The 15,572-nt window shown below is 51.4% G+C and overlaps 1 protein-coding gene across 1 annotated transcript in view; it reads left to right on the forward strand.

Moving 5' to 3' along the window:
• LOC119969120 (cilia- and flagella-associated protein 44) overlaps window positions 1–15,572 on the forward strand; it is a 338,226-nt gene that overhangs the window by 177,204 nt on the left and 145,450 nt on the right. The window contains exon 20 of the mRNA XM_038802337.1: window positions 4,468–4,598. Within this exon, the coding sequence (XP_038658265.1) occupies window positions 4,468–4,598 (131 nt within the window). The remainder of the gene's footprint in view (window positions 1–4,467; window positions 4,599–15,572) is intronic.

Consider the following 15,572-nt stretch of genomic DNA (forward strand, 5'->3'; position numbering starts at 1 on the left):
ATTGCAACATTCGGCACCCAGTAGTAGTTAATGGATTCGGGAGAGCCGACACCACCCCCCCCCACGCCATGTCCCTCTCACCACCTTGAATGGCATCTCACCCAGTCTCTTCTCCTGCCCACTCCACCTGGATCGCAGAGACCTTACTCTTACCCATATTCAATTTGTATCTCGAAAACCGGCCGAATTCCTCTAATAGTCCCATAATCCCTCCAATTCCCTCAGCGGGTCCGACATGTACAGCAGCAAATTGTCCGCGTAGAGCGAGACCCTGTGTCATTCCCCCACCCCCCCCCCCCCCCCATACTATCCCTTGAGTAGGGTGATCATGGCTCGGCACAACATTGAGGGCCGAAGGGCCTGTTCTGTGCTGTACTGTTCTCTGTTCTTTCTCTGATGTTGTGCCTACTCAAACCCACGTATCCACCTTATACCCGTAACCCAACAACACCCCCTTAACCTTACTTATTAGGACACTACGGGCAATTTAGCATGGCCAATCCACCTAACCCGCACATCTTTGGACTGTGGGAGGAAACCGGAGCACCCGGAGGAAACCCACGCACACACGGGGAGGACGTGCAGACTCCGCACAGACAGTGACCCAGCCGGGAACCGAACCTGGGACCCTGGAGCTGTGAAGCATTTATGCTAACCACCATGCTACCGTATCTACTATATCTACCTACTATAAAACTGCCTAGACACCCCTATCACCCCTGCCAGGTCCAAGACCGTGTTCCCTCCCATTCCCTTCACTTTCCCAATTTCTCTCACCGCCTCCTGCTTCCTCAACTGGTGCTCTAACATCCTGCTTGCCTTCTCCCCATACTCATACACCGCTCATCTCACCCTTTGCAACTGCCCTACCGCCTTACCCGTGGGTACCAACCCAAATTCCATTTACAGCTTTAACAGCCCTTCCTCCGTGGTCTCTGCATATCTCCCGTCCATTGCGGGGGCATAAATCCCCCCCCCCCGTCCTCCGTAATCAGCCGATGAGAATCCAGGTCCGGAATCTTCCCCAGCACCTGCCTCATAAATGCCATGTCATCCCAGCTCAGGGCATAGATGTTGACTAACACCACTGGCATCCCCTCCAATTTCCCGCTTACCATAACACAACTCCCCCAGAGTCCGCCACTATATTTCCCACCTCGAACGCCATCTGCTTATTGACCAAAATCGTCACCCTCCTCATTTTAGAATTCAGCCCTGAATGAAATACTTGCCCAACGCAACCCATCCCTAATCTGGTCCACTCACCTTCTGGTGCGTCTCTTGAAGCATGGCCACATCCACCTTCAATCATTTTAAGTGCGTGAAAACGCAGGCCCTCTTGACTGGCCCATTCAATACGCACACGTTCCGCATGACAGCCTGGTCGGGGGACACCCCTCCCCCACCAGCCGATCAACCATAGCCCCTCTTGGGCCAGCCTCCAGCCCGTGTCCCACACCTTCCCAGGCCTGCCCTCGGGCGCCCACTGTCATCGATCCTCCTCCCCTTACATTTTAAAAACAGTATGCCTGTCAGTAGCATTCCACCACCCCCCCCCCCCCCCCCAATCCCCAGAGCCCCCAGCAACAACCCCAGCCCCCTCCCCCACTGATCTTCAACTCACCCCCATTGCGCTTCCGTGGACTAGCCCACCCAGCTAGCCTGGCGGTCCCCGCCCATAGCGCCTAGCATCCTGAACATGAGTGCAAACAAACCAAAAACAACCCCTCCCAAACCCGAACAATGACAAAACCCCCATCCCTTAACACAGAACAACAAAAAAAAACCTGAAGCCAAAAAAGAAAGAAATGGCCCCAAACAAAAGTTAACAGCAACATCCTACAACATCTCCACAAAAAGTTCAACGTCCACCTTCTCCTGCCAGTCCATTGTCTATGCCAAATTCGACCGTCTCCTTCGCCGATCCAAAGTATAATTTCCCCCTTTGGAGGTCACCCACCGACGTGCCGAGTACAGTAGCCCAAACTTCACCCACTGTGGAGGGGGTGCCTTGACCTTGTTGAAACAGGGGCTGTTTAGCACAGGGCTAAATCGCTGGCTTTGAAAGCAGACCAAGGCAGGCCAGCAGCACGGTTCAATTCCTGTAACAGCCTCCCCGAACAGGCGCCGGAATGTGGCGACTAGGGGCTTTTCACTAACTTCATTTGAAGCCTACTTGTGACAATAAGCGATTTTCAATTTCAATTTTCTCTTGGCCAACTCTGCACCCAGGTCCTGGTACACTTGAATTTCACTGCCCTCCCAGATGCAGCGCCTCGTCTGCCCGGCTCCTTGCCCAGGAACCGGTGCAGCTGCACCACCATCGCCCTCGGCGGCTCACTTCCCTGAGCTTTCTCATTAACGCCCTGTGCAATCAATTCACCTCCAACAGCCGTGCAAACGCGCCGTCTCCAAGCAGCTTCTTCAGCATCCTCCCCACATGTGCACAAGCATTGGCATCTTCACTCCTCTCTGGCAGGCCAACGATCCTTATATTCTGCCTGCGTGACCGGTTCTCTAGGTCCTTCGACCATCTCCTGAAGCCGCTTCTGATCACGCATCAGCCCTATCTCCACTGTCATCGAGGCAAACTGCTCCTCGTGTTCCCCTACCAACTCCTGCACCTTATGGATCGCCTGGCACTGAGCCGTCAGTCTCATCTCAATGTGATCGGCCACAGCCTTGATCGAATCCACCGCCCAGTCCAGGTCCTCCAGACTCTCCATCTGTTGTTCAAGAAGCTCACCAGCTGGTCCGTCAACCACTGAGCCGCAGGCGCCGCACCAGCTCCAATCGACTGATTCCCTCTTTTTTGACCGCTTCTAGCCCTCAGCTCCATACACCAGAGGGTGAATCTTTTCCTCTCACTCTCTTTCACCTATGTTCCGCCTCACATCCACCTGTTAGTTGGGGAAAAGGTCAGAAAAAACCGCACAAGTGGGAGCCACCAAATGTGCGACCACTCACTCCATGGTTGCTCCCGGAAGTTCTCTGCTTGCTTTTAAAAGCTTCCCAACCCTCTGGCTTCCCACTAATCCTCGCCAACTTGTTTGCTTTTTCTTTTGCTTTTATCCTGCCCTTGACTTCCCTTGTCAGCCATGGTTGCCTTTTCCTCCCCTGAACATGTTTCCTCCTCCTTGAGATGAATTTCTGTTGTACCTCCAGAATAACCCCCAAAAGCTTCTGCCATTGCTGTTCCACTGTCTTCCTGCTAGGCTTATTTTCAAATCAACTCTGGCCAGCTCCTCCCTCGTGTCTTTGTTGTTACCTTTACTCAATTGTAATACCGTGACATCTCATTCTAGCTTTTCCCTCTCAAACTGCAGGGTGCATTCTATCATATTGTGGTCACTGCCCCCTAAGGGTTCCTTCACCTTAGGTTCCCTAATCAAGTCTGCCTTATTCCACATCAACAAATCCAGAATTGCTTCTTCCCTCGTGGATCCTACCACAAGCGGCCCCAAAAAACCATCTCATAGATATTCCACAAATTCCTTTTCTTGGGATCTGCTACCAACCTGATTTTCCCAGGCACCTGATATTGATGTCCCCCACGTTTAACGTATATTGTCATTCTTATATGCCTTTCTATCTCCTGATTTATTTACTGCCCGACATCCTGATTATTACTAGGGGGCTTGTACATAACTCCCACCAAGGTCTTTTCTTTGTGATTCCTCAACTCTACCCACACAGATTCTACGCAGCCCTGCCCCCTCTGCTCATCTGCCTCTCCTTTCGATAGGACACATATCCTTGGATATTTAGATCCCAGCCCTGATCCCTTTGCAGCCACGTCTCTGTGATGCCCACAACATCATTGTACCTGCCAATTTCAATGTGTGCAACAAGCTTATTTGCCTTGTTTCGTAGACTGCATGTATTTAGGTACAACCCCCTCAGTCCTGCGTTGCCCCCCCCCCCCCCTCCCCTCCCTCATATTTGTCCCCTTTTTTGCTGTGCCTGAAGTTAGATTCCTTCTGCTTTCTATACTCCCTGTTCTATTACGTGTTCTGGGAACTTTACTAACCTTTTCTGAGTCTCCCACCCCCGACACCTCATTTTAATTACTTTTAAGTCCGCACCATAAACCTGCTATCTCCCCTTCTCCTTTAACTTTCAATAGCCCTGTCTACAGCCCTAGTTATGTGATTCACCAGGACTCTGGTCCCAGCATGATTCAGGTGAAGACTGTACCATCAGAACAGCTCCCTCCTTCCCCAGTATTGGTGCCAGTGTCCTATGAATTCAAACCCATTTCTCACACACTGACCTGCTGCTTCTTCTCCTGTATTGTGTCCTGCAGACGAGAGCCATTTAGTTTATATCCGTATTTGGATTCATCTTTCTTCGCTTATTTTAGCCTTACACATGTCCATCTAAAATTTGCAAGTTATCGCTGACCTTCCCAAGTTACCACGATTCAATCGTATTTGATACTGCCATTTACCATGTTACTTTTCGTAGGATTTTGAGCTGGACCACCAGATTCGAAAAGAGGTTGAGAGACAAATAGCTGATCGGATTAAATTAGTTTATAAAGAAATGGCATGGGAACAGGAAAAGTATCACATTGGCCTCCAAAAGCTCCAATCCAGGTAAAGTGTTGAATATGAGTATCAATTTTCCAATGTTCATAACGCCAACATTAATCAGTCAATGTGTCAGCATGTTAGAATAATCAGTGGAATCATGCTTTTCACAGTAACTTCATTGCAGTGTTAACGTAAGCCTACTTGTGACACTAATCAAGATGGGAGATTCCAGTAATGCGATGAAGGGCTACTTGTATTGTCCATGAGCATGGTATATGTCACTGTCTGTTTCCTGCCCGAGTTATTGAATTGGAGTGGCGCATACTGGCGCATCCCATGCCTGCAGCAAAGTCAGTGAATGTACCAACTCATAACGTCACTGACCGCGTCTGCGCTGCCACAGGATACCAAGTGTGATTATGGCAGGATGCATCTTTATTATTTACTCCTGAAACAACAAGCATTATGAAACAAGCTGCACCTTGATCTGAAGCTATGTAAAGGGCCACTCGAGAAGTTACCACTGCTTTTTACTGAGGCAAAGTTTTTGGAAGCACTGCCATGAACTGCTGGAGCAATTTTGAAGTATTTTGCTGACTACAGGATGAGAAGAAATATGCATCAGTATGGGGCAGTGGTTGCAGTGCCACCTTCTCTACAACATGAGGAGGCAGGGGAGAGAGGGATAAGTGTATGAAGAAGAAGGAGGAGGGACTCTCCACAGAAGGCTGACCCACAAGGGACATCTGGGAGCCCTAGTCCTACACAGCATTGAGCCAGGAGAAGTGCCTGAGGAGGCTATAATTCACAAAGGAGGTCGTCATTGAGTTTTACCACTTTTCTGCTGACCTCAAACCTGAAACCAGGGTGAGGACAGCCCTCCGAGTGGCTGTGAAGGTCACTGTCACCTTTGCATTCTACACCACTAGATTCGTCCAGGTGGGATCATCAACAATATATGCTGAAGTATCAGTGCAGTCGTAGAGACACTGTACAAGAGGAAAACGGATTGCATGCTCCTGTCTCTGAAGAGGGAACACCAGGATGGAACCACCCATGGGATACCAGGTAATAAGCCTTCCAATAATGGAGGGCACCTTCAACTACAGCATGCGGCTCTGCTCCCACGTCAACCGGGAGCAATAGAGGAGATGGAAGAGCTACTGCTCTTTGACTTGCAGTTAGTGCGCGACCAAGAAATAAATCTTCTGACAGCATCCACAAAGCTCTTTCTGTACCGTCGTGCAATATCAGCTATTTTCGGACTTCATGACTGTTAGAGGCTGGGGCAACGCCCACACAAGGCTTAAGATTCTCTTCTACCATTCTACTATGTGGGGTCAGAAAACCTTCAATGAATGCATGGAGTTTCCCCCAACATCATGAAGCAAACCATCAAGATCCTTAAACAAATGCTCTGCTCCTTGCATCTCTCCATGTTATCTCTGCTGTACATACTCAAAAGGGCCGTAAGCTTTTAGATTGTGTGCTGCTACCCCTAAAACATTGTAATTTTGAAGAGCCACCTCTTAATAATTTTTAAAGGCAAAGAGAACCAGCATCTGGGTAGGGTATGATAGGGTTCCGGTGGGTACTTTGTTGACTGGTAAGCTGATATGCCCCTGGAAGATTCGGCTGCAAATAGGGCAGGCAATAGCGCAGACAATTGAACAAGTTGTGGGCTTGGGGTTTCCTCTCCTTAAGTTTTCTCTTTATCTCTGATAGACTGAGTGAAGCATCCCTGGGGTAGATGCTTCAGAAGGTAATAAATGGGCTGTTGGTTGTAGGAGATATACTGAGCGAAGTGCCCAAAGATCTATGCAGTGGGGATATCAGTGCTTGGTGCTGGGGTGTTGCACTGAATGGAGTGTCCACTGGATCGGGGTTGTGGAGTTAAACTCCCAGTTGTCATAATATACACCAGTATATCATGGTGCCGAAACACACACTGATGGACACACAGTAGGACCAATCAACACGCACAACACCGCAGCCAATCACCAGTTAGAGCACACTCACTAGAAAGACAGAGGGCATCAGTTTTCCCGCTCATTCGGGACGCAGCCTCTCAGAAAGACAGAGCTTACAGCACAGATCTTCACCATGTGCTGAGTGCATAGACTGGTTAGGATAGGCACAGGTCTTTAGTTTAATGTAACATCGTGTTAACCCACAGTGAAAGTATGTTCAACAGTTTCTAGCTTAATAAAATAGTGTTGTACTATTTTAAGTGTTGGTGGCCTATATGTGTTCCACGAATCCAGAGCACCCAACACATCACCCGGTATTGGCACTTGCCCTGCCGAACCTGCAGGAATGAAGGAACGGAGGAGTGACCAACATTTTCTCCCCCCCCCCCCCCCCCCCCCCCCCCCCCCGCGACCTCGCCAGGAGATGGGCCGAATTCAATAGAGCGAAAGCAGCTCTTCACAAGATCATCATGCGTTTTGGTATGCTGGACCCAGCGACACTCTGGGTCACATACGAAGAAAGCGAATACTTCTTTACAGCCCCGCCGAAGCAAACAAGTTTGTCGAGGAACACGGGCTGGAAAACCAGCAGCTTGGGTAGAAATAAGGAGCCCCTGGTAAAGGGCAACAACACGCCGAGGGGTGAGAGAGGGGGGTGAGGGAACGCCAGGCTCCCCCGCCCCCGCCACGGCAAGCGCACCCTGAACAAAGAACAAACCACTGCCCGAGGGACCGCTTCAGGTGGGAGGCCAGGCCCCAGCATGAGGGAATGAGAGTAGTGGAGAAGGGAGAGCGAGCAAGAGGAGTGCAGGGTAGGATAGGGGAAGAGCGGGCAGAAAACCGCAGAGGCCGGGCAGGGGCGAAGCGAGACCGTAACTCCCAATAGGGGGGCCACCGCACTAGCAGGAAAGCTAGCGCCGGATCATGCAACAAAGCAGGGCTGCAGCGCGCCCCCAATAGGGGGGAAGGCACCAGGCAGGGGATGGGGGGGGGGGGGGGGGGGGGGGGGGGGGAATCAACAGAGGCGGGAAAGTAAACAGGGATAGGAACAGGGGAAAGAGGGACAAAGGAGGGGTATACGGGAGAGGGGGGGGGGCGGGATGCAGGGAAGGAGGGACAAAAGAGGCTAGAAAAGGAACAAGGCTACAAAGTGCCACAACCAAGGGCTCGAAACAAGGAATCGCTGCAAGCACCCACCCAGTACGGTCTCTGGGCGAAGGGAGCCCCCAGAGTGCAGGGGACTACCCGCGGGCAGACACACAGTGTGCGGCCATGGCGGGTCCCCCCGGGACAAGGGGAAACCCCGGAGCACAGGGACCCGACCGCATGGAGATAGCAGTGACAGCAGCCATCTGGACGGCCCCTTAACAAAGGGAAACCCCGGAGGGCAGGGTGCGTCCACCAGGTAAGTATGGTTAATCCCACAGGAACGAGGGGGCAGAAGCCCCCCACCAGGATAGTCACCTGGAATGTAAGAGGACTCAAAGGCCCAGTGAAGAGATCCAGAGTCCTCACCCACCTAAGAAATATGAGGGAAGACATAGTCTTCCTCCAAGAGACACACCTGAGAGAGCAGAACCGACTGCGGGTAAGAAAGGGCTGGGTGGGACAAACCTACCATTCCTGCTGTGGGACAAGGGCCAGGGGGGTGGCGATACTGATCGGCAAGAGAACGATGTTTAGGGCGACAAAGACGGTTACAGAATCGGGGGGGATGGTGCGTCATGGTCAGCGGGGCCCTGGATGGGGCACCGGTAGTACTAGTTAACGTGTACGCACCCAACTGGGACGACACGAGCTTCATCAAGAAGACCTGGCATAAATCCCTGACATAGCGACACATCGACTAATCATAAGAACATAAGAACTAGGAGCAGGAGTAGGCCATCTGGCCCCTCGAGCCTGCTCCGCCATTCAATGAGATCATGGCTGATCTTTTGTGGACTCAGCTCCACTTTCCGGCCCGAACACCATAACCCTTAATCCCTTTATTCTTCAAAAAACTATCTATCTTTACCTTAAAAACATTTAATGAAGGAGCCTCAACTGCTTCACTGGGCAAGGAATTCCATAGATTCACAACCCTTTGGGTGAAGAAGTTCCTCCTAAACTCAGTCCTAAATCTACTTCCCCTTATTTTGAGGCTATGCCCCCTAGTTCTGCTTTCACCCGCCAGTGGAAACAACCTTACCACATCTATCCTATCTATTCCCTTCATAATTTTATATGTTTCTATAAGATCCCCCCTCATCCTTCTAAATTCCAACGAGTACAGTTCCAGTCTAACCAACCCCTTCAGCTCTGGGATTAACCTAGTGAATCTCCTTTGCACAGCCTCCTGCGTCAGTACGTCCTTTCTCAGGTAAGGAGACCAAAACTGAACCCAATACTCCAGGTGTGGCCTCACTAACACCTTATACAATTGCAGCATAACCTCCCTAGTCTTAAACTCCATCCCTCTAGCAATGAAGGGCAAATTCCATTTGCCTTCTTAATCACCTGTTACACCTGTAAACCAACTTTTTGCAACTCATGCACTAGCACACCCAGGTCTCTGCACAGCAGCATGTTTTAATATTTTATCATTTAAATAATAATCCCGTTTGCTGTTATTCCTACCAAAATGGATAACCTCACATTTGTCAACATTGTATTCCATCTGCCAGACCCTAGCCCATTCACTTAAATTATCCAAATCCCTCTGCAGACTTCTGGTATCCTCTGCACTTTTTGCTTTACCAGTCATCTTAGTGTCATCTGCAAACTTGGACACATTGTCCTTGGTCCCCAACTCCAAATCATCTATGTAAATTGTGAACAATTGTGGGCCCAACACTGATCCCTGAGGGACACCACTAGCTACTGATTTCCAACCAGAGAAACACCCATTAATCCCCACTCTTTGCTTTCTATTAATTAACCAATCCTCTATCTATGCTACTACTTTACCCTTAATGCCATGCATCTTTATCTTATGCAGCAACCTTTTGTGTGGCACCTTGTCAAAGGCTTTCTGGAAATCCAGATATACCACATCATGGGGGGGACTTCAACTTTGTACAGGATCCAAAGACAGACAGATCAAACCCAGAACGGGGGAAACCTCAAGCATAGCAAGGGAACTCAGTCACTTTATGGAGCAGATGGGAGCGGTGGACCCCTGGAGGTTCACTCACCCAGGGAAAAGGAATTCTTCTTCTCCCCAGTACACAGCGTATACACCAGAACTGACTTCTTTGTGGTGGGGAAAACGGTGCTTCCGGGGATAGGCAAAGTGGAATACTCCACAATTGTGATATCAGACCACGCTCCACATTACATGGACGTGAGGCTGCAGACGGGCAGGGCCCAACGCCCCACATGGAAATTGGATGTTGCTCCACTAGCTGACAAGGCCTTCAACGAAAGGATATCACGGGCCATAGCAGAGTACACAGAGAACAACCAGAACGGGGAGGTCCCACGTTTTGGGACGCGCTAAAGGCCATACTAAGAGGGGAAATCATCACTTTCAAAGTACAAAGAGATAGGGAGGAAAGGGTGGCTCGGCAGCAGCTGGTCGACTCCATACTGGGGGTAGACCGTAAATACTCCGAGGCCCCGACCTAGAGCTCCTGGCGGAGAGGAAAGAGCTACAAAGGAACTTTTATCTGCTCTCCACCAGGAAAGCAGTGCACCAACTCCGCCAGGCACATTGGACCCTATACGAATTCGGAGACGAAGCCAGCCGCCTGTTGGCACACCAGCTGAGAAAGCAGGCAGCCACCAGAGAAATTGCACAAATCGGGGATACCAGAGGCACATCAGAAACAGAACCAGAAAAGATCAACAAAACCTTCAAGGCCTTCTACCAAGGGCTGTACACCTCAGAAACCCCAATGGGGGAGTCCGGGATGAAACGGTTCCTTGATGGACTGGACATTCCAGTCGTGGGGAGGGGGGCAGAAAATGGGGCTTGGAAGCACCACCAGCACTGGGAGAGATCATGGACAGCATTAGCTCCATGCAGGCGGGGAAGGCGTCGGGACCAGACGGGTTCCCGGTGGACTTCTACAAAACATTTGCTACGGCACTGGCCCCACATCTGCGGGAGATGTTCACAGACTCACTAGCTAGGGGCACACTGCCACCCACGCTAGCACAGGCCTCAATCTCACTGATACCTAAGAAAGACAAAGACCCAACGGAATGTGGGTCATACAGACCCATCTCACTGCTGAACATGGATGCCAAAAGACTGGCCAAAATCCTAGCCAAAAGGCTAGAAGACTGTGTACCTGAGGTGTCGTAGAGGACCAGATGGGCTTTGTCAAAGGTAGACAGCTTACCTTGAGCATCAGGTGCCTGCTGAACGTGATAATGACCCCCTCTGGGGAGAGAACACCAGAGGTGATCATCTCCCTAGACGCAGAAAAGGCCTTTGACAGTGTCGAATGGAAATATCTCAGAGGTACTGGAGCAGTTCAGGCTTGGAACAGGGTTCACCTCCTGGGTAAAGCTCCCATACAACGCTCCCATGGTGAGCGTACGGACCAACAATACCAACTCCCGATAATTCCAGCTGCACAGGGGCGCCAGGCAAGAATGCCCACTGTCCCCGCTGCTGTTCGCTCTGGTGATCGAACCACTAGCAATTGCGCTCAGAGCAGCAAAAAGCTGGAGGGGGATCCGAAGGGGAGGCAGAGAGCACAGAGTCTCACTCTGTGCAGATGACCTGCTCCTCTACATTTTGGACCCACAGACCAGCATGGACAGAATCGTCGCGCTCCTGAAAGAATTTGGCGCCTTCTCAGGCTACAAACTCAACATGAGCAAAAGCGAGATCTTCCCAGTACACCCAGGGGACTGCTGTTTCAACAAGCCCAACACAAATTTTGCTACCTGGGGATCCAAATAGCCCATGACTGGAAAGGGATCACCAGTCTGACAGAGGGAGTGAAAAAGGACCTGCAAAGATGGAGCATGCTCCCACTCTCCCTCGCGGGGAGAGTCCAGACGATCAAAATGAACGTACTACTTAGATCAATTCCGATCTACATCCCCAAGGCCTTTTTCAAAGCGCTGGACAAACTAATCATGCCGTTCGTATTGGGGGGGGGGGGGGGATGCTGGGATTCCAAAGAAGGTTCTACAAAAAACAAAATCCAGGGGGGGCTAGCCCTCCCAAACCTACAATTCTACCACTGGGCGGCGACGGCCGAGCGAATAAGGGGATAGATCAAGGAGCCAGAAGCCGAGTGGGCGCATGCGGAAGAGGCCTCCTGAAGGGGGACCTCCCTCCGGGCCCTCGCCACAGCAGCCCTCCCATCCGCACCCAAAAAACACTCCAGCAGCCCGGTGGTGATAGCCATCCTCCAATCCTGGAACCAACTACGGCAGCAATTTGCCCTGACCAAAATGTCGGACTAAGCTCCCATCTGCAACAACCATAGGTTCACACCAGCACTGACTGACGCCACCTTCAAATGGTGGGGGCAGGATGGAGGGATACTGACAGTCAGGGACCTATATACGGATCGCAGGATCACAACACTGGATGAACTGACAGAGAAATTCCAACTAGCCATGGGGAAGGAGCTAAGGTATCTACAGCTCAAAAACTTCCTACGAAAGGAGACAAGGATGTACCCACAACTGGCACGCCAAACATTACTGGAAGAATTACTGGACGCAAACATACTAGGTAAAGGAAACTGTAGTGACATGTGTGACCGACTGATAGAAAGGGCCGACACCATACTGGACGCAACAAGAAAGAAATCGGAGGAGGACCTGGGGATTGAGATAGGGTGGGGATTCTGGAGCGAAGCACTGCATAGGGTCAACTCCACCTCCACTTGCGCAAGGCTCAGCCTGACGCAGCTAAAAGTGGTACACAGTGCCCACTTAACAAGAGCCCGTATGAGTAGGTTCTTCCCGGAGGTGGAGGATAGATGTGAACGGTGCCAAGGAGGCCCGGCTAACCACGGTCACATGTTCTGGTCTTCCCCAGACTTGCTGGGGACTGCACAGCCTTTTTCGTGGCAATGTCCAAAGTGGTGGGGGTGAGGGTGGAGCCATGCCCGAAAGTGGCGGTCTTTGGGGTTTCGGACCAGCCAGATCTACTCCTGGGGAGGAGGGCGGACGCCCTTTCCCTTTGCCTCCCTGATCGCCCGCCGTAGAATCGTGTTCGGCTGGCGGTCAGCAGCACCACCCAAAGCTGCAGACTGGCTGTCCGACTTCTCAGAATCTCTCCACATGGAGAAAATCAAATTCGCCATCCGAGGGTCAGACGACGGCTTCCACAGAACGTGGGAGCCATTCACGCAATTGTTCCAGGACTTGTCTGTGGCCAACGAACAAGCGGAACAATAGCCAGGTAGCCAAAAATCAGGGGAAATAGCCAAAGCATGAGAGGGAGAGATAGACTGGGAGAGAGGGGGGAGGGGGGCGGGGGGAGACAGCTAAACCTAAGAGGAAAGAAAGGCGAACCACAGGAGGGGGGGGGGGGGGCAGAAGAGACAGGGAACAAGGGAGGAGAACCAGGGAGGTGGGGGGAGGAAGGGAAATGAGAGCCGGAAGGAAGGCACGGGATACAATAACGAACTTGGCATCTCCAGGAGCAGGGAACAAGGAGAATGAAGACGAAAGACGGGAGGAACGGCAGAAGCGGAGGTCAGCGTGAGGCGGGAGCGAGATACGTCCGGGAGAAGCAAGCAACAACACCAAAACCAAACCCATTCGAGTATTGCCCACTGTAATTGTTTCTCCGGCACCCGAATGTATATTTACCTCCCCAGTCTCCACCCCCCCCCCTCCTCACCACAAACAGTCGCCTACTTATGTGTTGTGAATAATTTTGCCAGGTGTACAGAGTTGCTGCTGTTGAGCTGGTGCACAATACCCTACAAGTTATTCTTTATAATTCTTTGTTCTTTTTTAAAATTATTTATTATTTTCTTTGGTATATTTGTTGTGTGCCTTTCTCTTCTATATATATATATTTATGTTTCTTATCCTGTGTACATAACGGTAAATATACTTTGTTCAAAAACCCAATAAAAAACATTTAGAAAAAAAAATAAAGGTGTGAGATTGTCGGCTGACGCTGGAATCGGAAAACGCGATTTGGGTGGAGGGTCGCTCGTCAGCCGAAAATCATGGCTGGCGCCGGGTTCCCGACAGAATGCCATGCTCCAGTGCCGAGACAGCGGTGTGAAAGCATTCTACATCGCAAGTACAGTAGCGTTGACCTATCATTAATGGGCCGTTAGCACTGCTGTCTCACAGAGCCAGTGTCCCAGGTTCAGTTTTGGTCTTTGGTGTGGAGTTTGCACGTTTTCCTCGTGTCTGCGTGGGTTTCCTCCGGGTGCTCCAGTTTCCTTCCACGGTTCAAAGATGTGCAGGTTAGGTGCATTGACCACGATAAGATAAATAGATAGTTAGCTCGGTAGGCAGCCAGGGGGGCACCAATATCCTGGGAGGGAAATTTGCTGCAGCTCTTTGGGGGGGTTTAAACTAATTTGGCAGGGGGATGGGAAACTGATTTGTAGTCCAGGAGATAGCGCTGCAGGAGTTCACAAAGTTGAGGGTAGTGCAGTACTGAGGAAGATACCAAGGTCACAAGAGTGGACCTGCAGGCATGAAGGTGGTTTGAAGTGTGTCTACTTCAATTCAAGGAGCATCAGGAATAAGGGGTGGCATTCTCCGGAAATCAGCGAGGCGGGCAGAAACGGCGCAGTAAAGTGGCGGGAACCACTCCGGCGCGGGCTGCCCCAAAGGTATGGAATCCTCCGCACCCTCCGGGGCTAGGCCGGTGCCAGAGTGGTTTGCGCTTCGCCAGCTGGGGCCGAAGGGACTCCGCCGGCCAGCGCGGATCTGCGCATGCGCGGGAGGGGGGGGGGTTCACCTTCGCGCCAGCCACCACAGAGGCTGACATGGCCGGCGCGGAGGAATGGAGTGCCCCCACAGCACAGGCCCGCCCGTGGATCAGTGGGACCCGATTGCGGGCCAGGCCACTGTGGGGGCACCCCCCAGGGCCAGGTTACCCCACGCCCCCCCCCAAGACCCCAGAGCCCGCCCGCACCGCCAGGTCCTGCCGGTAAGGGACCAACTCCAATTTACGCTGGTGGGATCTGCATAGAATGGGAGGGACTTCGGCCCATTGCGGGCCGGAGAATCGCCGGGGGGCGGCCCGCTGACCAGTGCAGCGCGATTCCCGCCCCCGCCAAATCTCCAGCGCCGGACAATTTGGCAGCCGGCGGGGGCGGGATTCACGCTGCTCCCCGACGATTCTCTGACTCGGCAGAGGGTCGGAGACTCCCGCCCAAGGTTGGTGAGCTTGAAGCATGGATTGGTACCTGGGACTACGATATTGTGGCCATTACAGAGACGTGGATAGAACAGAGGCAGGAATGGTTGTTGGAGGTTCCTGGGTTTAGATGTTTCAGTAAGATTAGGGAAGGTGGTAAAAGAGGTGGAGGAGTAGCGTTGTTAATCAAGGCTCGTATAATGGCTGCAGAAAGGCAGTTTGAGGAGGATCTGTCTACCGAGGTAATGTGGGCTGAAGTTAGAAATAGGAACGGAGTGGTCACTTTGTTAGGAGTTTTCTTTAGGCCCCCAAATAGTAACAGAGATGTGGAGGAGAAGATTGCAATGCGACAAGAGGCATGGCCGCATTGGATTTGGTACTGGGTAATGAACCGATTTGGTTCTGCGAGAGCACTTTGGATATAGTGACCACAATTTGGTGACTTTCACTACAGCAATGGAGATGGATAGGAACATACGGCAGGGCAAGGTTTATAACGGGGGGAAGGGTAATTACGATGCGATTAGCACAAATTGGGGAGCATAAGATGGAAACCGGAACTGTCAGGGATAGGCACAATTGAGATGTGGAGCTTGTTCAAGGAGCAAATACTGAGTGTCCTTGATATGTATGTCCCTGTCAGGCAGGGACGAAATAGTCAAATGAGGGAACCAAGGTTTACAAAAGAGGTTGAATGTCTTGTCAAGAGGAAGAAGGGGGCTTATGTAAGGATGAGAAAACAAGGTTCAGTTAGGGCACTTGAGGGATACAAGATAG

Source organism: Scyliorhinus canicula, chromosome 7, assembly GCF_902713615.1.
Source record: "Scyliorhinus canicula chromosome 7, sScyCan1.1, whole genome shotgun sequence".
NCBI lineage: Eukaryota > Metazoa > Chordata > Chondrichthyes > Carcharhiniformes > Scyliorhinidae > Scyliorhinus > Scyliorhinus canicula.